General features: G+C 37.3%; 1 protein-coding gene across 7 annotated transcripts in view; it reads left to right on the top strand.

Moving 5' to 3' along the window:
* The window catches only part of DSCAM (DS cell adhesion molecule), a 473,116-nt gene that overhangs the window by 358,290 nt on the left and 89,296 nt on the right, over positions 1-25,530 (top strand). For all 7 annotated transcript variants that reach the window (XR_013945106.1, XR_013945107.1, XM_080576586.1 and 4 more), the window contains 6 exons: positions 2,925-3,021; positions 4,502-4,630; positions 11,030-11,197; positions 15,168-15,238; positions 21,895-22,135; positions 23,870-24,016. Coding sequence is in view for 5 of the 7 variants with exons in the window: in XM_080576586.1 (XP_080432712.1) it covers positions 2,925-3,021; positions 4,502-4,630; positions 11,030-11,197; positions 15,168-15,238; positions 21,895-22,135; positions 23,870-24,016 (853 nt within the window). In the remaining 2 variants the exon portion in view is untranslated. The remainder of the gene's footprint in view (positions 1-2,924; positions 3,022-4,501; positions 4,631-11,029; positions 11,198-15,167; positions 15,239-21,894; positions 22,136-23,869; positions 24,017-25,530) is intronic.

The following is a 25,530-nucleotide window of genomic DNA, read 5'->3' as shown; positions in this document are numbered from 1 at the left end:
ACAGACCTGGAGAGCTAGGCTGACTACTGTTGCCACCAAGAGGAAGTAGAGGAAATGTCGATGTCCCATCTCCCAGAAAAATCAGTCACCATCTTCATGACCTTATGCTACAGAGGCAACAAGAGAGCAAGGCTGACTCACAGCCCCTCCATCCTTTCTGTCTCAGGAGCAACATGGCTCATGCCTTGTCCTGTCCTTCATGGGGCAACATGGCTCAATTTTCAGTACACTGCTGATAAGCATTGAGTGAATATCTGACCATTAGATGTGATGGGTGTCAGGTTTAACTTGACCAAAGTCGTTAAGCTATTCTGATATAAAAATACAGTCATTTAAAAATATTTTTTCTCCCTTCCTTTTACTCTGTGGGGCTTGTGAGCCATACATGGACAATTTTACAAAGTAAGGTTAGTCATCAGATTCAAAATAAAATAGAAGGAAAAAGCACATGTAGTAAGTAGTATAGCTACTGCTGCCAGTAGTATTTGGCACTTATATACAGTAGCAGAAGTCACCAAGCCACATAGCAACAGGGCATAATCTTCATCTTCACTTCTCCTTCTCTGACAGGCAGCTCTCTGGTGATGCGGCAACAGTGCCATCTTGGCTGATAAATCAGTATGTGGGGCTCCACTAACTTCTAAGTAGCTGACATGGGTTAGATTGAGAGGCTACATGAGTAGCACTGTTGTTTTGGGAACTTAAGGCCATCCCAAGGTCATGGAAGCAAAGGAAATTCATGCTGTTCTGGTGTCACCTATAATGGATAGGGTTATGATATTAACCTCAGTATAAAACTTTTTCCACTCAAGTTTGAACTTTTCCAACACAAGCAAGTTTCCAGTCCATACCTTTATATTTTTACATGTACTTTAGGAAATCTAAAATATTTTTAAATATATATTTTAATTCAAAAATATTCATTTTCCATTTTTCAGTCACATTCCTAAAAATATATTTATTGGGCTCAGGGAAATAATTCTCCAGCTCTCCTCTGATTCTACCTATATTCTGTTGTAAGTCTTAAGGTATATCTCTTTCTTCACTAGCCAAAAATTTTGTTGGATGATATCCAGCGAAAGTTTGGTTTTGCTTTCATTGAGGGAACTTTGTCATTGAGGAAGGATGTGTGAATTTGTATATATTAGTACATTTGTGTTTTGAATAATATTCAAGTACAGAATAGACATTTAGACTTTTCTGCCCTCATTCATCTTATTGGCTTTAAAAAGATAGTGCCTGGATGCACAACAATGTTTATTTTTTGAAGGCTGGAGACCTGCTTGGAGAATTCCCTTCTGAAGCTGTTGTATACAGTAGTGGCATTCTACATCCATATCTATTTTACATACAAAACTTTTGACTTCTGAGAGACAAAATGCCCTCAAACTAGAAAACATTGGGATTAAGGTTGTCTTTGAAGCCTTTAATTGAGTGCTTTTGTGTGTGTATGATGATGTGATCCTTAGTTGTATACTCAGCTTTTATTTTTTCTGCAGGACCCCTGCCTCAGTCAGGCATGACTTGGATTTTCTCTGGAGTTGAATTAGGGTTAAGTAATGAAAGACACTGTGTGATGCAAGGCTGATCATTGAAACCAAACTTTTCACAGGTGGCCAATAATTGTGTGTTCTTTGTTTTCTAGGTACTTGCCTTGAGCCCTTGGGGTCTGATTTGCAGAAGTACTAAGCCCTCATAGCTGCAGCTTAACTCAAAGGAAGCTGTTATGAACACATGAAATGCTATTTATTGCTAAGGACTCCGAGGGGGGAAAAGAAGGCCCTAGATGTATCAAATTGGGCTCTGAAAACTTTTGTTCTTCTATCTTAAAGCTCAGCCACATGTGCAACTTAACACAGATTGGCAAGTTACCACATCTCAGATGGTAACTCTTCAATATCCTTGTAGTGAGTGGGAAATAAATCCATTTATCTTAACCAGTGGTGAATAAGAGTTGCACTCATATTACCTTGGCTTCACCAAGGAGTAAAGAGCACATGGAGTTACCATGGATGAGCTAATATGTGGCAACTTGTCAAGCAGCCACAAACATTATCATATGTCTGGTTCCTTAATTCCCCATACAAAATGGTGGTAATGCTTTTCATGATGTCAGGGTTTATGAAAATAAATTCACTCATGTTCCTGCAATGGGAATTGCATAGGTGAATGTCACAGAAAATGCTATGAGAGAATGAATACGTCTGTCTTCAGGGCACAGTTTGAACTGTGTGCAGTAAATAAAGTGTGAAGAGCACACTGAACAATGAGAAGAAAACGTCATTTGGAATATGTGCTCATTTATAAAATCCTCTCCCTCTCGTACTTTGAATGAAGCAGTGGTCCTGTAGAAAAATATCATTATGATCATGTATGTAAAGAATATATATAATTGTCTATGTTATAAAATAGAAAATTGAAAGGAAAGACCACCCAAATTTTATTATGAGGCATCATGCAGAATACTACACGGTTCACCAGCAGTATTTGAACCTTTATTTCCTCCACACAGACTTCAGTGACTTGAGTTATTTTCAGAACTATCTGGAAAATTTTGGAGGCAGCAGAAGGCACCATTTTGTATGGCAAATTTTAGCCAACTGTTAAATACTTGGCAAACTTATGAGCGACTCGGAACAAGGCTCCTGATGAGAAGCTACAGGAATAGGTGGTTCTCCAACTCCTGACTACACATGTAGAGCTGATAGCCTGCTTCCTCAATCCAGGTGTTGCTAGTTTTGATAAGTTTCAGTATTTTGGATCCTTTACTGTGCATATGTATATATGTGTATAACATGCAATATCTGTTTACTACTGTCAAGTAAAACAGTTTGTACAATTTTTCTTGCACCATACAGAAAAGCTGTTGGTTTATTTTCTCTGCGTGCTGTTCAATCAATCACTTCTTTTCAAACCACCTATAGATTTTGCCAACTGTACGTGAAGATTCTGGCTTCTTTTCCTGCCATGCCATCAATTCTTATGGGGAGGATCGCGGAATAATTCAGCTCACTGTGCAAGGTAGGAAGAGGACAACATAAGGAAAAAAACACAGCTATTGTAGTACAGTAAGTGTATGCCATGCTCAGAAATCTGTTGGGGGAGGGAGGCTCTGGTTCCTAATTAAATGTATTCCTCATTGTCAAAGAAATGAGGAGCTGCATTAAGATGCTCAGTCTCTCATTTTCCAGCCTTGCAAATTAAATCAAAACAAAGGATAAGCTCCAGAGTCTTTCTAGATCTGTACAAATTAATAAGGAGAGTGTTTTTTTCTTAAATACACTAGCTGACAATCTACTAAAAATACTTAAAACTAATATCTTCAGTAGGAACAGTGGATATAAGGGGTTTACATTAGGGAGAAGGGAGAGAGGGTTGCATTTGTTTTTAAAGAATGAATGTGCTTAAAACACAAATAAAGCAAAAACAATCTGATTTTATTTCTAAAAAAAAAATGTTAAACCCAATGTGTGTCTACGAACAAAATATTTCAAGTTTAATCAGTCAAAATAAATTGTAATCAGTTTCTACAATGAAAGCTCCAGGAATCTACGTTGCCTGAGGCTGGGGTTCCCCTCCCACAGGGTCTCACTCAGGCAGACAGCAGCAAATTCTGGAATGGTTGAGGTGACAGTCTTGGAGATGCAGAGCAGAGGCATGACTTGGCCACTGGCCACTCCTCATTTTTCTATGATACTTGTTCCTGTGCCTATGTGCCTTTGAGTATGCACACAGCAAATTTCCAGGACTTGCAGATTTCTTTCTCCCCATTCTTTAGTTCACGTACCTGCAGATTTCACTGAATGCCTAATCATAGAATCACAGAATCATAGAATACCCCAAGTTGGAAGGGACTCACAAGGGTCATGAAGTCCAATTCCTAAAGCAGCCTGTCAAGAAATTCAGATGGAGTTTGGGAAAAAGTTCACGGCAACACCAGAGCTCAATTAAACTGCCTTTACAATTTAAAAAGACATTAGTTTGGATACAAATGCTATTTATTTACTTTCTTAATTCTGTAGAGGTAGAAAGAGGCTTTAGTGTAGTTAAGGCTTTTAAACATACTCAGATTCTTACTCCCTTTCCTCACCAAATTTAGAACTTTCAAGTTTAGCATTCATATTTCTACCATCACCTTCAATGTAAAAACTGTAGAGTATAATTGAAATGTCATGTTCAAGGCAAACGTCTTTCCCAGAATTAATAGTCCAATCTGGAGTGCTTTTAAGGAAGTGTAACTGTATGTAGCATATTAGATGGTTAAACAGAAGTTAGTATTCAATCTTATATCTGTGGCTCTTAGCTGAAAAGTGACTTTTGCTTCCTCTGTTGAGTATTCTTCTGTGGGTGATTAACTGGCTCAGGGTACTAATGAGTGACTGGAGAAAATGACATGAAAGTTTATCACCAGTAAGCCATGTGAGTGCCACGCTCATTAGTGTTATCTTGTTTTGGGTGTGGGCTTTCTTCTGACTAAAACTGAGCATTTGTGTTTACTCAGAGCCCCCTGACCCTCCTGAGATAGAAATCAGAGAGGTGAGAGCGCGCAGTATTGCCCTCAGATGGACCATGGGATTTGATGGAAACAGCCCTATCACTGGCTATGATATTGAATGCAAGAATAAGTCCGGTAAGAAATAATCTTCCCTCGAAGAAATCCCTGTCACTTAACTTTCTTCAAGCCATTCGTCATTGAATTTGTGTTATAAAAGATAATTCAAAAATTGAAAGTTCCTGATGGGAAATTTTACCAAGATTTATTTAATCTTTCACAGTATGATTTATCTTCATTTGTTGTCTTTTTCTGAGGTAAGGACATTATGTGTAAGAATTGCTGCATTTTCCATTTACCTGAGAAAGCTACATACAAGTAAGGGGGAAAAATTCTGTGTAAGTAGTAGTTGGTAACAGTGCTTTTTCTAGCTGATTTTTGGTCCCTGATACAGTCCCCAATCTTTTTTCCATTTGGATTTTTTTTTTCATTTCATTTTCTGTTTTTCCCTATAGAAAAATACCTGCCTTTACAATTAGCTTCTCCTGTAGTGCTGATTTTCATTTTTCTATCTATGTATGAGTACATGGCACCTTACCTGGAAATTTAGCAGTGAAATTGTGTAGTTATTATAATTTATGGGTGAAGAAAGCTGTGTGGTAGTTTTGTGAAGCACCATGCTGAGTTTTCAGTAATGTACTGGAAATACTTTGAAGGATAAGACCAGCAGGACATACTGGCAGGCTAATGCAAGCAGAGACCTTTCTGCTAGGTCACCATAGAGTCATATCAATGAACATTTAATAAGATGAGTGAGATGAATGTGAAAAAATAAATACAACCTCCTAAATCAGGAAAATATTCCGGTTCTGGTAGGTGTTTTAAAAATAGTTTTTTTTCTTAAGCCCCTAAAAGTGTTCACTGTCTTTTGAAATCTAACACCATTCAAGCTGTGTTGGAACTATGTTTGTGATGTAAGATCATGCTTTAAATTAAGAACATTGATAGGCACTGTCCTTGAGTCATGTTTTGAGAAGGGAATAGAAAGAAAATTGAAATAGAACAACATTTTCATATTTTAAGTATGATTAAAAAGACACTGAGAAATTGTATTATACTGCCTTATGTTGGAGTTTATTGCACTATTTGTAAGGTGACGTAGGAATGTTTTGTGTGAGATTGTTTATACTCAGTTTATGAAAGCAACTATAGTATTTTTATAGTCTTCTCCTTTTAGTTCTGAGGTGTAAAAATGTACTTGTTCATAAAACTCTAAAATTCGCCAACTAAAAATATCCTTCTAACCATCTTTACTATCCTTCATTTCTCATATATTGTGTTTTTCCTTTGTGCTTTACTTTGTTAGGCAGAAGTATTGTGATACTTGTATTACTGGACAAAATATTTTCAAGAGTGTTAAATTATCAGTCACCATTTTCTCATGGCTTTGTAAATGAAATTGATAAAGCACAGGTGAACATGACAACTGAGAGGCTTCATGTAGAAACTCCCCACTGAGGCTGTGGTCAGGAATCACAGGTTTGGAGATACAGACTAGGCAAGGATGCCTTCAAGGGACATATATACCTAAAAGTTCCTGGATTTTTACTCTTTGTTTCTTTTTCTTTCTTTTCCGCCATCCACTTGTTCCAGAACAGTTTTTGAAAGTCATTTTGGCCTGATAGGCTCCTTTTTGACCCTAAAACATCAGTTGTATTTCTGAAGGAACAGTATAACTCAGCATAACCCATAGCTAGGAAGATTTAGCTGCTTTCCTTTTGGAGGACTGGACAAAGTCCCTTCTGACTTCAGAGCTCTAAAATATCTTTGTTAGATTTAGTTCAATGTCATCAAGTGACAAGACTGAATGCAGGCAAAAATTAAGAGGTGATCACTGTGAACTTGCATTGCAAAATTATGTCTCCGTAATATGACATGACAAATCAATAGCAAGACAGCAAAGGAAGCCTCATCAGATTGGATGAAAATATCAGGACAAAACATAGTAACAGAGGTTTAAAATTTGAAAGAAAGAAAAAAATGGGGGGTGGCAGAACCAGTGTAGGAGAAATACTTATTTACCTGGGTATCAAGGTAAATACTTGAGGTTATATCCTGAAAAGAGCAGATTCTCTCACTACAAACAACAGAAGTGTTTCCTTGTTTGTTTGTTGGTTTTTAATCTGGGGATAAATGTTTGGAGAAACTAGGATCAGTTTTTCTGAATTGTTGCACACATTTTTTTTCATAATTATATCATCAAGAAGATGAACAATGAAGATGAACAATTTCAAAATCCAATTTAAAGAGCATTACTCTGTTGTGGCCTATGGTAATTTTTTTAGCCTTTTTCGTTCACTTTGCTGTTGTTTGTCCATGACCGTTATTCTCAACAAGTCAGATTCTTGGTGTTATAACTTGAGACATGATGAGCAAGACTGGGAGGCACTGGCTCTGTGAGAAATTGGAGGATGAATGGATGGTGCAGCATAGTCCTCTGCACTGAGCAGCTAGGACTACTTTTCTCTCTTTGAGAAAACAAAGGGAAAATGTTCCTGCCACAAAGGCAAGGGTGGCTTACAGATATGCCTCAATGACTACAAAGTCACTAGGAGGATGGTGAAACTTTTATTCTGCAACCTATGGTGTTCCTTGCTCAGACAGCCAAGAAAGCTCTCCAGAACAATGTTCTTGGAGATGGCTTCTGCCTGGCTGTGACAACAGCTGTGTCTTAAACTCTCTGTAAATGCTGGAAAACATTTCTCGCTTAGTTGCATGGTGTTTCTTTTTCCCAGTCTTTCTTCACAACCAAGATGTCCAAGTATTTTTCTTTTACTGTTTCTCCCTTCATCAAAAGGTTTAATTCTGCTATAATTAGTTGACTCCAGCAGGTGGTTTGCATACGTAAGGTGATATACTAAAACTAAAAGCAGATTTCAAAGCTGAGTCTAATGCTAAATTTTCCATCTATTTTACTTATCCTGGGGACTCAAAAATGGGTCTGCAGTGGGATGCATAACATAGACTTCTCAAGGAAAATTGCAAAACCTCTCAGTTTCAGAGACTGTTCAGATGACCACTTATCACGCACGAACTCTGCTATATGGTACTGCCCTCATGTATCCCGACAACCCTTGCCATGCCATCAGACAAAAAAGACACATTGGGTACCCTCTAAGAGTGTGAAGTTGCATATTCCACATGTTTTTTTTATTTGCTTGTTTGTTTGTTTTGTGGTCTAGTTGCAGTGCAAGAGCAGTATGAATAGTGGGAGCTCAGCATTTCAGGCCATTTCAGTATTTAGATACAATGTCTGTCTGTATAGAAATGTACCTGTGGCACTCAGACCTGGTCCTTCATTGAAACCACTGATGTGTAGCCATCAGGCCTTTCTATCTGAGGTGTACAAAATGTTTTGAAGGTAGAAACAGGTAGGTGGGTGTTTTCTGCATCCTTAGGTAAACCCCTGCTTCTTCAGGATGCAGATGCTTTTGCAGAACTGAGGCTTTTTCCCCCAAAACCTGCCAGGGAAGCAGGGTGTTGAGCAGGCAGCCTCAGCTGGCTGCGGTGTTGGACCGTGTCACTAGATGGCACCGCAGTCAAAGACAGATAGTTCCTCACCCGGGCGTGGGAAGAGGCAATCATTTCACTGAAATTAGAACCGAAGAGCACATAGGCCTAATTGTCTTCTGTAGAGCAATCCCAAAGCTTCAGCCTTTATTTTAGGAATGAGTGAGAAGCTGTTGGTTTTCATAAAATCATAAATGTTTCATAAATCATTGTGTCAATGTGCATTTTATATAACACTGAGAAGTGCCTGGATGTCACATTTCATGAGTGGAATAAAAATCACATTAAAATTTCCATGCTTAACTTTAACTTTTTGCTGTTGTTAGCCTATTGCTACTTGTTTTCTGTGCTTTTTCTATCTTCTAGGTGAGTAGATTTTAAACCACTCTGGAATGGCAATAAAAGGAGCCAACAGTCAGTCCCAATATGTCATTGAACAAATACTTAACACCTGTAAGCAAGAAAATATTTTTAGGATTTGTCAGAAACAAAATGAATTAACACTTATTTTTTTTTTCCTGATTAACACTTTTTAAACTGTTTTTCAAGTGAAAGCAATTTTGGAGACAAATTGATTATTTTTTTTCTGCACTTACTCAGTTGGGGTGATTGCTTTTGTTCATTTGCTTTCCTCTTCAAAAAGGGGATACACCTGTCAAAATATAGTCCTGAAGTTCAAACCTTAGTTATAAATAAACATTGGAAGCCTACATTTATAAGTACAGAAGACTGAGTTTTCATCTCTCTTTCTCCATGGTATGCCATTATTTAATCTACTAAGAATCACAGGAATTTTCAAATCCATTTATTTGATTTCTGCAGTTAATATATACTACAGAGTTTTACCACTCAGAGGTCAGTATTTCAAACAAATGCTTGAAAACTTCAGCAATTTAATAATATATGGGCAATATTAAAAGAAAATATCATCCACATCAAGGGAAATTTAACACATTCTCCAAGCCAAATGTCTTTTCTTTACAATTCTTTTCCTGTTGGCATGGTACACTTAAACAGAGCCTCCTTCTTTGCTTGCAGAATGTCTGACACAACAGAATGTAACTGCTGGTCAACATTTCCCAGGGATACAGAAATAACCAAGGTTATTACCACTGCTGCAGTTTAGTACAGATCCTGGTATTGCAGTTTTGTGCATCGGATTCAAAGGTCCCCAGATCTTTTCATGGCCTCTAATGCAGACCCCTTGTTACCATGACATACACCAGCCAGGTCAAGGACTCTCTTCAGAGCTGAGGAGAGCAAGTGGGCTTCACTACACCCTAGATCAACCTCGTCACCCCCCTACAAGTTCTCCTGTTTTCTAGCTTATACAGAGATGTAAAGTTCATATCTGTAGTGAGCCTCTCATTTCTGGGTAATTCTTAACCCACAGTGTCTGAAATCTTCTCGTTTTGGTACATTGTGGGGGTTTCATACTATTCTGTGAAGCATTTGGCTTTGAAGAGCTTCATATGTGAGCAAATGGTTACTATGGCACTTAGTAAGTGACATATTTTAAAGCAGAGTATCAGGTATTATGAACCATAATGTAGGACATTGACAACACTTGTCTATTAGCATGTTTAAGAAATTTTGTAGAGTTTAAGAAAACCAACTGAAAGCAGGTGGTACTGCCTGTGGGTAACTCTTTTAGAGCTTCTGAAGGTATCCTACAGAGGAAGTTTTGGCAATCTCAGTTACCAAGGAAAAATAAATCCAAGTGCATTTGGTTAGCACATAAATGGCTAATTCCTAAGTGTTTTCTGGGTAAATTAAGCCACATAGACAAGCAAAAAAGGCTTTGTAACCAGTGAAGCTGCAGATGTCATTGTGACAACTTGTGTACTTTCTAGCAAGCTACACATAAAGAATTTACACAGTGTGTGCAAATATTCTGTATCTGAGTAAACTTTCTATTTTTAAACTAGTCTTTCTCATCTGCTGAGCTTTCTGTGATTCTGCCTACAGTGACCCATACTGTAAAACACTACTGTAGAGCTCACAGCAACATCCCCCTTAGGATGCTGCAGAGGTTGAAAGAGAAACATTGGCTGCTGTAAGAAAAAACATGGTGGATGGCAGCTCAAAAGAGATATCAAGATGCTTTAAACAGATAGATTCTGTGATTCTGTTTGCAGAAACTAACTGCATAGATGAAATTGAGGGGTTGCTGTATTTAGCCAATTTCAATCCTTTTTTTTTCTATTATATGTGTGGAGAATTTATTAAAAACATAACAGAGAGGAATAGTAATTATGATTAATAGCAATGTGCTCCTTTCTTTTTTTTTCTTTCTTTCTTTTTTTTTTTTTTACAGATGTATGCAAACAGCTAAGTCTTGTATCCTAACATGAGTTAGGGCAATAACATCAGTACTGGAGGGTGCTGAGTCCCATGTCTAAGCCAGTAAGGTACTCCAAGCTTGTGCTAACTGTGGTCTGAGTTCCTGGAGTTTGGAACAAAACTTTCTGCTTGATCTCTGCTAATCCAAGAACTCTTCATTCTTATTTATGAATTCCCCTTCCCCACCTTTTGTGAGCATAACCAACTTCCACGCTGAATCAGACTCCTCTGGGGCAGCAGCTCCCATCTTTTTCACAGTTGTTCCACTGTAACAGTACTAATAAATAAATAAATAAATAAACTGTGTGTACACACAGAAACAAAGCTGGAGAATCTTTGCTGCTCTCACCAACCCTCAAAAAGGCAGAGGATCACCTATTCCCTCAGACTTGTTGATGTCCCCTGGGCTGAGATCTTATTCTTTACAGTGCTATACTTGGAGCAGTTGGGCAAGCCATGAAGGAATGTGATCGCTTGTTTTTTGTATATAGCTCCAGGTATTATCTGGGTTAATTCTACAAGGGCAGAATCCTGCTGCACTAGATGGTTTAAATGCAGACTTGTGTTGGTAACATTAACATCATATTTTATATGTCTGTTTTGTTTTAATCTCTTATTAAATAGACTCTTGGGATTCTGTTCAGAGAACCAAAGATGTTTCCCCTCAGCTAAACCAAGCCACTATCATTGACCTCCACCCTTCCTCAACTTACAACATTCGCATGTATGCCAAGAACCGCATCGGCAAGAGTGAGGCCAGCAATGAGCTCACCATCACAACTGATGAAGCAGGTACACTCTGGTTCCATAGCATCTAAATCGTGCTGGGAATTATTGTTCTCTGACGTGAGGAGTCTTTACTTGAAATTCTGCCTCTGTTGCTGCAGCTACATCAAAAGAAATACTGATTTTTTTCCCATGAAACACTGTGACTTTTGTAACTTCATCATGCAGGCCTGTAATTAAAGCAGTTCAGTGGCATCTAGTGGTCAAAGAAGATATTATGCTCCAAATTTTCAACTTTGGTTACTGGAAAATGCACACATGTATCTGCAGTTAGGCATCACAACCAGCATTATATTTCTATGTATGGTTCAGCCCCTGTGGATCTTGTGGCTTTCTTTAGATGCTGAGGTATTAGTATAGGTAACTATTTTAAGTTATCCTCATTTGAGAACATTTAGTCTTCAGGAATGCAAAATTCCTTTGTCTATTCCATCCCCCAGCCCACTCACCATCTAGTTTTCTAATTACTGTATAAGTCAGTTGGCTGTCATTAATTAGGGTCATCCTCCTGTTCTTTGTTTCCATGTATTCTTCTATATTATTACATGTTTCTGTAGCAAGAGAGCTGTGCCTGCATTTTCACTTTAATGTCTGGAGCCTCTCTTTTGTGTGCTCTAATTGCTGTCTTCCAGTGCTGTCTTACATTTATTTCTCAGGGCTATGCCTCATGCATGCTCTCACATCACAAGTCCTGCATGTTACGTGTGACACTGGTGAAGACGTATGGGAGAAAAGTGCTACAGCTCTCTTGAAGCAGTTAGGAATGAAAAAGTTGAATGGCTGTAAATACTTCTGCCAGATACATATTGCAATTATACTTAACATGCAAAGGTGCACTTTTAAAAGTAGCAAAGTAGGTTCAACACCCTTAGCCCACTGAAACTGGGTAAAGTTACCCTGAAAAAACTTGATCAGACAGGAAGTTGATTATTTGCTTTTGAAAACACCTTTTTATCTTGCTAATTTTAGTTTTTCTGCTATTTTGTCTGAAGTCAGAAATGCTCTCCTCTTTGGAGATTTTGAAAGGAAAACCATAATGCAGATATCTGGATGACTGTCCTGGCAGTGAAAACCCTATTTCTTTTTCAAGATTCATGTTGGTCTAGACTTTAAGCACTTGGTGATGGATTTTCAGTTCAGTTCATATGAGTACAATTGTATAATTCCCACTCATTTTCACCGTGGGTGAAACTACCACAGTGAAAATATACCCCTTGTGAGGAGAACATGTTTTTGGTTCCAAGGGACTTTTTGAATAAGAATAGGATGCAAGGGCTCACAGGGCAACGCTGAGTAAACAGGAGACAACGTGAGATGCATTTCTTTCTTCACCAGGTGTTGTTTTTCATCCTAGTGGAAGGAAAGTTGTGAAGAACATTCACATTTTTATGAGCTTTCAGCGAACAGATTTATTCGTGGTGAACAGTTTGCAAAATATTTCTCATTTGGTCATGTTTTTCTCTTATTTTATTCAATGAAAACGTGAAATCCCTGTAGAAAACAGATTATCCCTTCTTCCATCTGGCATCATCTATATCTCCAAAATGCCCATCTTTCCTTGTCCATAAACATCCAAGTAGAGTGTTGGTTCTTGGATCTACTCTCTCATTCTCAGTTGTTCGCTCATGCTTAGAATATTTCTTACTTGCTGAGTTTTTTCTGACTGATAATTAAGTTGTCAGGATCAGCAGCTGACCCGAAATAAATCAATAAATAAAATAATTTTTAAAAGCTTCCCCATGAATAGAATGGAACCTTATTATAACATTTTATTTAGTTCTTTGTAAACAAGTTTCAAAATGATTGATCTTTTTGTTGCTGTCTTTAAAAGCACCATCTATTTGGAGAGACCAGCGGTGTGGAACTGTATTCAGAAGTCACTGATCTACTTAGGGAACGACTGGAAGAGGGGAGGTCAGGCCTAGGCAAAGTATGTGATGTTTGCCTCCTGGATTTTGATTTCAGGCGGTGTGCAACGCACAGGACTATCATTTTTTGATCACTGTTTACTTCAGTCCTCTGTTTTTACAATAGCAAATGGAAAACAACATGGGTGAAGGGAATAAGGGAAAAGCTAATAAGAAGGGAGCAAAATAAAGGTACAAGAAAGGCAATATAAAAACTGAACAACTCAAGCCAGGCCATTGGCAAGGGTGTGGATTACATATCACATATTACCGTAAATTAAGTGACCCAGCACTAGCTATTAGAAAGAAAGTTATAAAAGGTCTCTGTGGCACATAGACAGTCAAGCACTTAGTTTCATACTTTCATGCAGCTAGCCATGATTCAAAGCTTACAGACCATACCTTTCTCTCTGTACAACCCCAATTTGGTCCTGTGTTGGAAAATGCACTGCAAGTACACTCTTTCACTAATGCTTGTCAGGGAAAAAAAAAAAAAAAAAGGGACTTTATAGCAGTTGTTTAATACTGAAATCAATAGAGAAAGCTGAGATTTCTGGGTTATGCCTTTGTCACAAAATCTCTATGTCATTAAAGGCATAAAATAAATGACCTTTTATTTAACAACATTAACATTTCACCATGGATGCTGGGAACAATTAACTATCCAGGTCTGTAAAAACTTTTGGGGTCTTTCAAGGAAAAGGCAAGACTTTAAGGAGTACATTTTAAATTCCATTTTTAGGATCAAATGCTTTTTCAGATTCCACTACATTGTAATCTTCCCAGAGAAATGGCATTCATGTTAGTAAGCAGGGGGGACAGAATCAAGGACGGGATTCAAAAAAAATCATAGAGACCTCATTTTTGCAGTGGACTTTTTCTCCTCTCCTTCCTGTACATGAACGCAAGGAGAATGGAAATAAAGTTTTTTCGAACTTTGAAATTTTTCCCTATGAAGGACAGTCAAGAACAGCAAAGAATAGGGCATATTTAATAACTTAAACATATTATAGGCTGTATTCTGGGCCTTCCTGCTTTCATCAGTTAAATGTTCTGGTTCCTTTCACTACAGCTGTCATTTACTGCTGCTCCACCTCTAAGAGCCCCATCTCACCCTTTTTATTGCTTTACTTCCCTTGTCATGCTATTAAGCTTAATTTAACTTTATACTGAGGCCACATTCTGCATCTAGGGAACTCTCATGGAACAGCTTGAGATTATTTCATTTCTTTCTTCAGATCTTCCTTTTGCAATGATTTACCTCGCTGAGCAAGCAATTTACTTCATACCTCTCCGTTCAGTCCCAGTCGATTCTTGATCTGCTTTGTAGCTGTCCAGCTGACAAGCAGGTGCCTCTAGACTCAGGGCCTTCTTTTCTCATTTGTATTTAAGTCATCACGCACAGTCTTGGCAGCATATCAATAGTAGATGAAACTCCTCCTTACTTAACATGGGCTGTAGCACGCTTCTTCCACCTGATAGTTATTTTTTGTCTGATTCCCAGGCTGGGATACCTACATTGGTCAAGGGGAGGGTGGCAGAGAAGGATTATAAAGTGTGCAGGTTTTCATGTATAAAACATTTGATATCCGGCTGTATGTGCTCAGTCTCCAGCAAACAAAGGGAGACCCTCTGAAAAGTGCAGCATGATGAAGGCTGGCTGAGGAGGTCCAGTCTTACCCGCCTTTAAATGGGTTCTGCTACTTTGCTATCACTTCCACGGCTCTGACTCACGAAAATACATCTTCCCTATTTACAAAACAGAAACACCATTGTGAGCATATCGCTAAGAGAGAAAAGTCATTATAATTCACTCTTATTTCATTTGCAGGTTGCTACATTTTGGTGTTTGTTGTATTTCACTGTTGATCAGAGATGATACCTAAATAAGTAAGATGCTAGGCTCTGGTTTTCTTTGATCAAAGTAGTGTCTTCAGTTTATCGTATGATAGTGTCACTGTCCAGGTCTTTGTGATGCTGGTATGTTAATATGGTAGCATAGCATATGAAGTGCAGAATTCTGAGTTCTGTGAGGACAGATTTGGTGTATCTCTTTTCTTTCTTTCCAGCTCCCGATGGTCCACCTCAGGATGTTCAGCTTGAGCCTGTATCTTCACAAAGCATTAGAGTCACCTGGAAGGTAAATACACACAGCCAAGAATAAAAGCTCTGACAATATTTTTGTGTATTCAGAGAGTATCCATTGAGATACATATTATAACTGTGGATCAGAATTATTTTATTTCGGGGAGACCTTGCAGATATTTTTACCAGCAAATCTTACAGTATTTGTCATTAAGACTGGTGCATTTTTTAAAGAAAGTACATTCCAGTAGAGAGTAAGAGCAGCAGACTCTTGCCTCTACCAATGAGAATTAAATCTCCTACTTCTGGTTTCAGAGGTAAGGCTATATGCATGGAAAATGAGCACTTGCAGAATTCCAGTGTGGTTTTGGGCAAATTTTCCTCAGACCATTGGAGATAATGGGATTCTTTTTTTCTATTGCAATGGACTTTGGGAGAGAGCCGTACTGACATCATATTTGCACAGAAAGAGCAATATAGTGTCTTAATATAGTCCGTGAAAATTGATGAATCAGAGAAACTAATTTAAAAATACCAGCAACTGTTATTATTAAAAAGTTCTCACATGTCTTGTGATTCAGTTCATCTTCTCTAAATTTTGATCAGTGTTCTGACAACCACATAATGTTTTAAATGCTTTCAGGATGATATCAGAGGTATTTCATCTATGTTTGAATTGGTTTTGTGCATGATCTCTGCACGGTGCAGGTGGACTTATAACTGCTGAGATGTTCAGCTCATACAGAGGAACCTTATCTGACAGGATTTTTCAAATAGTTCAATGATGTTTTTAAAACAGTGCATTAAAAATTCTATCTCCATGAGACATTTCAATACTAAGCTCAAAAAAAAGTAGACTTTATCAGACATCTTATGCACAGGACACAAATATGATGCTGATTCTTGGATCTCTTCCACATTTTCAAATTACATCAAAACTGGTTTTCATTAGATGGATTGCAGAAAACCAAAGGCTTGTGGTCTCTAACCACAGGGTTACTTGGTGGGTGAAGTGAAACACAGTAATGTACTTATGAAAGGCATACATGAAGCAATGATTTAAGTTCAACATAGTAAGTAGAGAAAAGGAAGTAAATATTAAAGTAATGCATAGTGTACAGTGATTCTCAGCAACCAAAATAAATGCTTAATGGGTTGTTGCTTTTTAAAGCACTTGAGAAATGTAACTGCAATCAGATCTAGCCAACTATAACATCCAAGACTCTATGCATGAACTTGTTTTAATCTTTTCCCTTTCTCTTATGGACATGTGGGTAGGCAGATTGAAAGGCTTTGTTTGTTTTTTTAAAGTTCACTTTGGGGAAAATTTTCAAAAGCAACAACAGAAGATAGGCACCATTGCTTTACTGCTGGGGTTTATAGCTGCCCTTTGTGATTCTGAAGATGCACCATTACATTTTCTAGATGCAGACATGTGCGGACAGCCACAGGACAATTAAAATTTCCATATATATTTTTATAACACTGCCTAAAATATGATTCAATTTTGTACTTCCAGGCTATATCAGCTACAACCTAGTGCCCTGATTTCTAGGTGTTGTCTGTAGAGCAGAAGCATATGAAAAGAACAACTGGAGTTGTGTTTTTGTGTAAACAATTCTCAGGATCATGTTTGGAACTAGTTTGTTTTGTGAATGCTTGTCAAGTGATGATCAGTATCTGCTACAGCAAAATAATCACAGAAATGAGCTATGTATTGAATATATACTCCATTGTCCCAGCCTGTCTCATGAGCTGAGTACAGAGAGGGATTTTCACGGCTGTAGTGAGCTCAGGTTGCGAGCTACTTGTGACCTTGGAAATGCCAGCTGGTAACCCTGCAGCACATATTAAGACCAGGAAGGCAGGTCTGTGCTTCGAGAACACACCCCAGGTGAACCTGGTACCATGTACTGTGCAGACTCTGGCCAGACATTTGGTGTTTGCTGCAGGCAGCACTGCCAGACTGTACACCTGGTCTCCAGTGTCTTATTCCCAGAGACCCGACCCATGTTAAATGTTAAATTTGTGTTTGCACAAAACTGCTGTCTGCCTTATTTTTCCTTCACAGCCAAGGCTATGCATTTACAGCACCATGGTGTCTCTACATCTGCCAAATGGGCAAGATGTCAGATCTTTAAATTTATTAACCAGCGGTGTCTGATATGTGGTCATGCAACACAAGAGGAGCTTTGGCAGTGAGCTTATCTTGGTAGCATATCCTCTAGCCAGCAATAGCTTATGGTCCCATCATGCCACAAGACCCTGTGATGTGCTGTTTTGCAAGCAGCAGAAACTTAAGAGGTCTCCTTGTGAGAGATCAACAGCAGGAGGCAACATTGGCATTTCACTGAAATTCTGCTCATTGTGATCTTTGTACTTTCAAGAGCCTGAATGCTGAGCTTGAAACTATTTGCCTTGATTTACAATCATTGCTTTATCTGATGGCAGGTGTGGTGTTGGATGCAGTCCAAACCTAATTCTTTTCCTTGACCTGGAAGTTCCTTTGCAGATAAAGTTGAAGTCACAGCTACCTTCCTGAGGGTTTAGTGCTCACTTAGTCCCACCTTTACTGGACAAGTTATTTTGTGAATGACAATTTGTAGCAGCTGTCCCCTAATTAAGAAATCCCAAGCCAGGAGTGAGCCATTCACTTTCCTTGAAATTTTACAGTTCTAGCCTAGGCAGAATATCTCCTTCTCTGGAGATATTCAAGGCCCGTCTGGATGCCTACCTGGGCAGCCTGCTCCAAGGAACCTGCTTTGGCAGGGGGGTTGGACCCGATGATCTTTCGAGGTCCCTTCCAACCCCTACAATTCTGTGATTCTGTAAAAGATCACTTTTAGTCCAATACTCAACAAGGTACCACAAGACATCCTGTAGTTCTGTCCCATGCTGAATCCTGGCTTTTGGGTAGGTCCCCATTATGCAGTACAGAGAGGAGTAGGACTGCTGAAGGCACTTGTTGCATTGTGCAACACCAAGTACTTGAGAGTAAAGAAATATTCCCATGAAATCAATGCTGTTTTGTCATGGAGGGAAAAAAACATCCAGTAATAGCCTGGTCATATATATTTTTTTTTTTTCAGAAGCATGTGGAGCTTTTGCCATAGAAACATATGAAGACATTATAGAAAAGGGATTGTGTTCAGAACCATAGTTATGTTTAAAGTTGAAAAACCTAATTTAAATACAGTGTTACAGCAAGAGGAGAGAACAACATATCAGTTATATTTTATCTTGTATTAAGTACTATTTCTGCAGCTTGCTGCCATCATTAATCTTCATTTAAAGTTTATTTTAGCACCCTTTTTAGAAAATCCTATTTAAACAAAGTTTCATAGGTCTATGTTCTATTTAATCCCTTCTCCCTGGTAACCAATGATAGAACACAAGGGAACAGTGCAAAGCTGTGCCAGGGGAGGTTCAGACAGGATGTTTGTTAGGAAAGATTTCTTACCCTGAGGGTGGTCAAACACTTGGGCAGGCTTCCTAGAGAGGTTGTTGATGCCCCGTACAAGTGGTCAAGCAGTTAGATTAGATGATATTTGCAGGTCCCTTCCAACTAAACTGTTCGACGCTATTCCATGTCTATGTGTCCATGTAAGATGTTGGGTAACAGACTGACTTTTTAACACTCAGCACTTTTGGTTGTCTATAATAATGCAGTGAGAATGAGAATTAAACAGGAATTCTCATTTAGGAAAGAGAATGAAAATTTTTGTTATTTTTTCTTATGGCACTTTATAAAGTAAAAGAAACCATTAAATTTAGGCATGTGAAATATTTGTTCTCTTGTTTATGCATGCACACAATTACTTTGTCGTACTTTGCAGAAGTCATTGGTACCTTATTTTACAAATATTGCATTTTATGAGATAAGAAGTAAGATCATGGACTGAAACTTTTTCATAACATTCTGCAACCACTGGCAAGGTTAACAATATTTTTTCCCATGAACACCTTTTAATGGACAAATGAATTTTCTACTGAAAATGGACCTATAAACAAGGAGGTATATACATCAAATGTGATTTATTTGTGCAAAAAGTCAGTCCAAAATGAAGCATTTAGATAGTGCTAACAGGGAACATTTGAAATTTTGTGGAGCAGAATATTTCACTGCTTTGTTCTGGAGTGACTCAGAGCTTGTTTTTTATTGTATAATGTTTGAAAGTGGAAAAAGAAAAATAAAACAAAATGTTTATATTTTACTTAAAGAAAAAAGAATCCCCTGATCTAAAAAAAATTACAAAAATGTTTCATAAAAAATGGCAAATTCACCATCTTATTCCAATTAAAAAATAAGAAAGTATATAATTACAGAATTCTCAGTGAAAAAGCTATTCTGCTCTAGAACATTTCAATGCATAGTAAATTTATGATTTATGACTTACCATTATGTTTCATCTGCTTTACAGTATGATATGTGTATATGTGCTATATAGTTCTGTATTCCAGTATGTAAAAGGTATACACTCACTTCTCTTTGTACGCAGTCCATGCCTTATGGTATATAGTGTTGTACATCCAGTATCTTAATGTGTGCTGTATGTGTCAGTAGGTAGCGTATACCACTCACTAAACAATAAGTTAACTTCATTATCTGGTGTATGTATGTATTTTACATGTGTTCTTTGTGAGCTCAATGTGCAGCGTGTGTTTGCAGCAAAGGCTTTTGATCAAAAGTCTCCTGTGGCAGTACCTGGGAAAGTTCCATTTGCAGCCTTTAACTCTGAGATTCTTTAGACCTTGAGATTTGCACCTGCAGCAGTGCTCATGTTAACATTTCAGTCAAGAAATTCCATGCAGACTGTAGAGGATTTGCCAAATTATGGTGGAATCTAACACTGATGGAGAGAAGTGATGTCCTGTAATAATTAAACCGGTGCCTCCAGACTTTAATGCATTTAAAAAAGAGACCTGCAACATGGTCTGAAAGCTCTCATTCCTCTAACAATAATGTTTGAGTTGTCTGCTACTTTGTCCAAGCTCTTTCTTTTAGCCAGTGTGAAATGTTTATAGATTAGTTTAATTCGGCCTTTTTGCCTCTCCTCATCAGTAGTGACAACTTTCTAAAGAATTTTTTGACAAAACATAGAAGTATTCAAACAAGAAAAAAATATTCTATTAGATTACAAAAATAATTCTAATCCTTGCAATGTGCCTTACAAGGAGTTCAAGCCCTGAGTCTGTATGCTAAATCCTAATTTGGTCACCTACACCTGAGCAGAATGCACCATGTTTGTAGAGAGCTTATCAGTACCAGAAAAACTGAAATAACAGTGGAAATATTATTCTTGCTTCAAGTTTTGCTTCTGTTTCTGAAGGCAGAAGGAAGAAAGAAAATAAATCATCTTAAAGGATAATACAGTGAGTCAGATCCATCCAGTGATATCTTTTGTATATGGAGAGGGTGATTTTTGCAGAGCAATGATTTGTTGGTAGAGGATGAAAGGCAAATTCTATGCTGGTTTTATTAGCTCCAGTGAGACTTTGTTCCAGCAGAGAGTAAATGTGCTGAAATAGACAGGTCCTGTGGCAGAAAAGGATATTCTTCTTGAGAAAGTGTTCCTCAGCAGATTTAGCTGGATATAGTAACAAGAGAAAATTCTGTCTGTGCCAGTTGAACTCATCTAATGCTTCTCTTCGATAAGATGCATCACAAAGACCTTTTTTATGGGTCAGTGGAACAGATAAGCTCATGGGCATCTGGTGAGAATTTGAAAGAAGGCTGAAGGATTTGGAAGAGCTTTTTGTCCATGGATTATAAACTGTGACTTAAATTGTTTTTTTCTAATTACACCTAATATCCATTAGAATATCAGACAAGAACATAATCACATATTGAAAGTACTCCGCTACTGTTTAAACGGAATCAAAACGTATTTCTGTCAATAATGGTCTTTCTTCCTGAGTTGCCAGTCCTTATTTTACTGTAGACTACATTTTTTACTGCAGAAATTATTTCCACTAGTGGAAGTACAGGGAATCTTATACTTCGCCTGAGAACTACAGTACATAATTATGGTCAAAAAATGTGTACTGTCCATATTCTTGAAAGCCAGATATTGTACACCTTGTTTTCATAGCTATTCATTATGCAAATCCCAGCTTTCCAATTCATTATTGCCTTCAGCACTCATTATCTAATCATCTTTGCACACTACACACTGAATGAACAGAAGCATATTTCAAAGCACAGCATAAAAATCTCCTAATACTTCTAGTTGAATAAACTTACATGACTGCCTTCAACAGATCTATAAATGCCTTACTAAAGACTTAGCAAGTGAGTGGTAGTGGCTTCTGACAAAATCAGAATTAGTTGCGAATTGTATGCTTGTAATGCAAATATACCCTTATCAACTCAACTTTGATTGATTCATCTGATAGAAGAACAAAATATTATAAATTTAAATTATAACTAAAAAATATTTTCTTATCAGATTTTTCTGTGTATGAACCATTTAATAGTCTTTCTTTTAACATAGGAATGCAGTATGAAAACATCCTACATTCATATTTATATATCATTGTAAAATGTTTCTGTGTCATATTCAGAGAAGATTTTTGAATTGTTACCTAGAAATAGACTTGCATTCAGTGATAAAATAATAGCTGACTTTGTGCGTATTTCAAAATTTTCAAGGGAGACAACTTGACTTTGGCAATAGATATTTAACATGTAATTTTTCATATCCTTTTTAGGCTCCAAAGAAGCACTTGCAAAATGGAATTATCCGTGGATACCAGATAGGTTATCGGGAGTACAGTGCAGGAGGCAATTTCCAGTTTAACATCATCAGTATTGATACCACAGGGGACAGTGAAGTTTATACACTGAATAACCTGAAAAAATTCACCCAATATGGCATGGTAGTCCAGGCCTGTAACCGGGCTGGAATAGGACCTTCTTCTCAGGAAATCATCACCACGACTCTTGAGGATGGTAGGTCCTTGATAAACAGCTATTGTGGGTCACATGCTTTCTTTATTTCTTTTTCCCTTGTTACATTTGCTGTTTGATTAGTGATTATTGTAGAGTGGATAGCAGAAGACCAGACTTCATAGATGTTAGACACAGAAGACAGCTGGATGGGAAGAGGTTAGCCAATGAGCATGTACAATTGTCATTGCAAGTGATGCAGAATGTATTGATGGATTATATCACAGTGTGGATAATATTGACTAGCTTTCATTAAGAAGCTTATTGCTCTGACGTTTTCATATTTGCAAATTTTGTGACCTCATTGTAGCTTCAAAGTGCACTTTGAGATACTAAGAAGTATAACTCAGAAAGTTAAAGTGATACTGTTAATTTTGTTGGCTTTGTTTTCAAATTAGTCTGCTGTGAAAACAGGAGCTCTTGTATTACATCTTGTCAACCTAAAAAGAGATATGTGTTTTTTTCAAGGATATCCAAACTAATGAGAGAAAAATCATCATTTCAGACAAAATGCAAACTGTCTAATCTAAGGAACAATTCAGTGGTTTTTTTTGTTTGTTTATTTGTTTGTTTTGTGTTTGTGTTTTTTTTTTCAAACTATGTAAAATTCACTCCTCAAACAATGAGAGGGAGTCCTCTAGTGGAAAAAGAGAATGATACTTTATCCAAAAAGAGACACAATATTTTAGAGGAGTATAAAAGAAAACTCTACATAATCCTAAAAGATAGTGTAGGTGAGGTTTTCAGCTACTGTATGTTAATGTCAGTGTAATGAATTAAGTGCCGTCTAGGAATCTGTCTTTTTACATGTGGGAAATGGAGCAGCACACATCTGTTCTTGACAGCTATAGATTTTGAGGCATATACTTCATGGAAAGCTGGAGTTTTCCATTTACTCTGAACATTTCCAAGCCCAGACAGATCACCACAAGATATCGGAAGACAGTATACACACACATACATATATTTTGTATTATGGCATGTAGTATTTTTTGCTAGAATCTGAATTTCCTTCAGAATCTGGCATGCATATTTACTTTTATTGGTGTCTTTTTTTTGTTTGCTTTTTTTTTTTTTTTAATGTCCTCATTCAGTTTCAGGTCACTCTCAAAATTAAAAATGAGCTATAAGCACCAAAAACTAATACTGCAGTTATTGCTCTGATGCTAAATGACCAACAGGAAATGCCTTATGTTTCACTGACTTTTTCCACTTTTTCTAAATGTCAGTGAAAGTATTTTATGAACATTTTTCATGGTATTTTTTTCTAGAATTGGCCACTTTTCCCCTGCACTGATTTTAGGAGATTAGAATTGTTCAGAAAGATGGCAATATGGACACAAAATTCCAAAAATAAGTTTAAATAGTTTACAGAATATATTCTGCATATTTCAGCTTTAGGACCCATTTCAACAGACATGACAAAGAAACCATTAAAAGACTAGTCAGCTAGTGGGAAAGAGTACATCAAAAGTAATTCCAGGAAAATCAGCTGTACTTGCAGAAACATGGGGATTGTAGCAAGAATAAAGGCCTTGCATTTTTAACCATGTGTAACTGCTAGTTAAATAATGGGTGGAAGGATAGCAATGCAAATTCAAAGTGTAGCTGAAGGGGATTCTGCTGATAACAGTGAAGAGTGCTCTTTTATATAGATTTCTACTAAAAGGCGTACATGAATGTGGTAAACATTGAGTTGTGTTCATCAAATTAAAAATGATGAATATCTTATTCCAGTGCCCAGTTGTCCTCCAGGGAATGTGCAAGCCACTGCAACATCACCAGAAACAATTTCTATTTCTTGGTCAACACTGGCAAAAGAAACACTGAATGGGATTCTGCAAGGATTCAGAGTTATCTACTGGGCCAATCTCTTGGATGGAGGTAAGAGAATTCAAACTGTCACCGAGTAACAAGTCATATATAGCATTTGTATCACTTATTCTCTGTTGTGAAGGCATTGTACTTATTTTTCTCTTTGGTTTAGAGAAAGCTTCATATACCCATGAAGGAAGCCATCTTCTGTAGAGCTTTAACATGGTAGGGGACATTGCAAAGCTGACTAGAGAGGTCTTTGAGGAAGGCTTCCACCATGAGGTTGCAACAGTCCATAGACCCGCCAAAGTACCCAAAATGACTCAAGCAAATTTCATCAGTTACATAGCTCAGAAAGTCTTTCCTAAAGAATGACGATAGAAAGCTAGAACACACTTACCTAATCCTGTATTGTATTTTAGCTTTTTTTGAGTAGCTAGTTGGCAATTGGTTATTGCTTTTTTTTTTTTTTTCCTTTCCAGAATGTATTTAATCTCTGCAGTGAGGGTAAAAGAAGAAGAAAAAAAAAAAAAAAAAGAAGAAAAGATTTTGGGAAAAGGCTTGTTATTTTCATATTAGCCTCTCCTGTTGTGCTTATATTTTGTACTATCAGCAAAATTCCTAGGGAAATAGAGTTCTGATCTGAGAATGAGGGAAATGACCAAAGGATATCCGAGATACCTTAATAATCTGCCATATCTGCCATTTATCACATTATGATAATTCTATATGTGGTCCTTTCTTGTATATTAAGAAGTAGTAGGTTTGAGATGCACACGCCTTTATTCTTTTTTGCCCTGCTGAATTTTCACAGTTCTAGGGCAATGAGCTGTCTCCCTTCTTTTGTATGCATCAATCAGGATCATAGTTTACTGTAATATACAATTGTCCTGTAAATTCTGGCCTCTGTTGGTATGGCAAAGGTAACTTGGATTGGAAAAATTACCCCGAGGCCTTTTGCTACTGCTGGTAATGCCAGAGTCGAAAATATTTGGGAATAATCCACTAGATTCCTTTGTATATTTAAACATAAAGATAAAAAATATATTAGAAGCGTGCAAACAATGTAGACATGACTGATATAAAACTAACTTTTTCAGTGATGCCTGCAGTATTTGGAACAGATCTTATGTGAATAATATCAGTGCACATCTAAGCTCCTACGTGACGTCTTACAACATGATGAAGAAAGATGATGTTCATGCAATGTTTTTTTCAGCTTTATTTTCTGCCTGAAATATGTTCCAAGCTTTTTTGCTGTATGGGTTGTAGTTCTTAGCCTGTTGCAAAAACAAATCATATGAAGTGCATCATCTTTCTGCAAATAAATCTGGTTTTACTGTGCTTAAATCTATTGTTAGCTGGTATTACTGCCATCAAGTGCTTTGCAGAAGTACTTGATACATATTTTGAAACAGAGGCTTTTTTTGTTTGTTGTTTCGTATAAGAAAAGTCATTTCTTAAAAATGGAAACACTATGAAAATAGCTTTCTCATTTTTTGCATTAGATAATATATAATATTTTAATATATAATAATTTAACATATGCAATTTAATATATAATAATTCAGTAACATTTAATT

Source organism: Anser brachyrhynchus, assembly GCF_964034855.1.
Source record: "Anser brachyrhynchus genome assembly, chromosome: 1".
NCBI lineage: Eukaryota > Metazoa > Chordata > Aves > Anseriformes > Anatidae > Anser > Anser brachyrhynchus.
The sequence above is the reverse complement of the archived record's forward strand: the minus strand, read 5'-3'. Positions and strand labels throughout refer to the sequence as shown.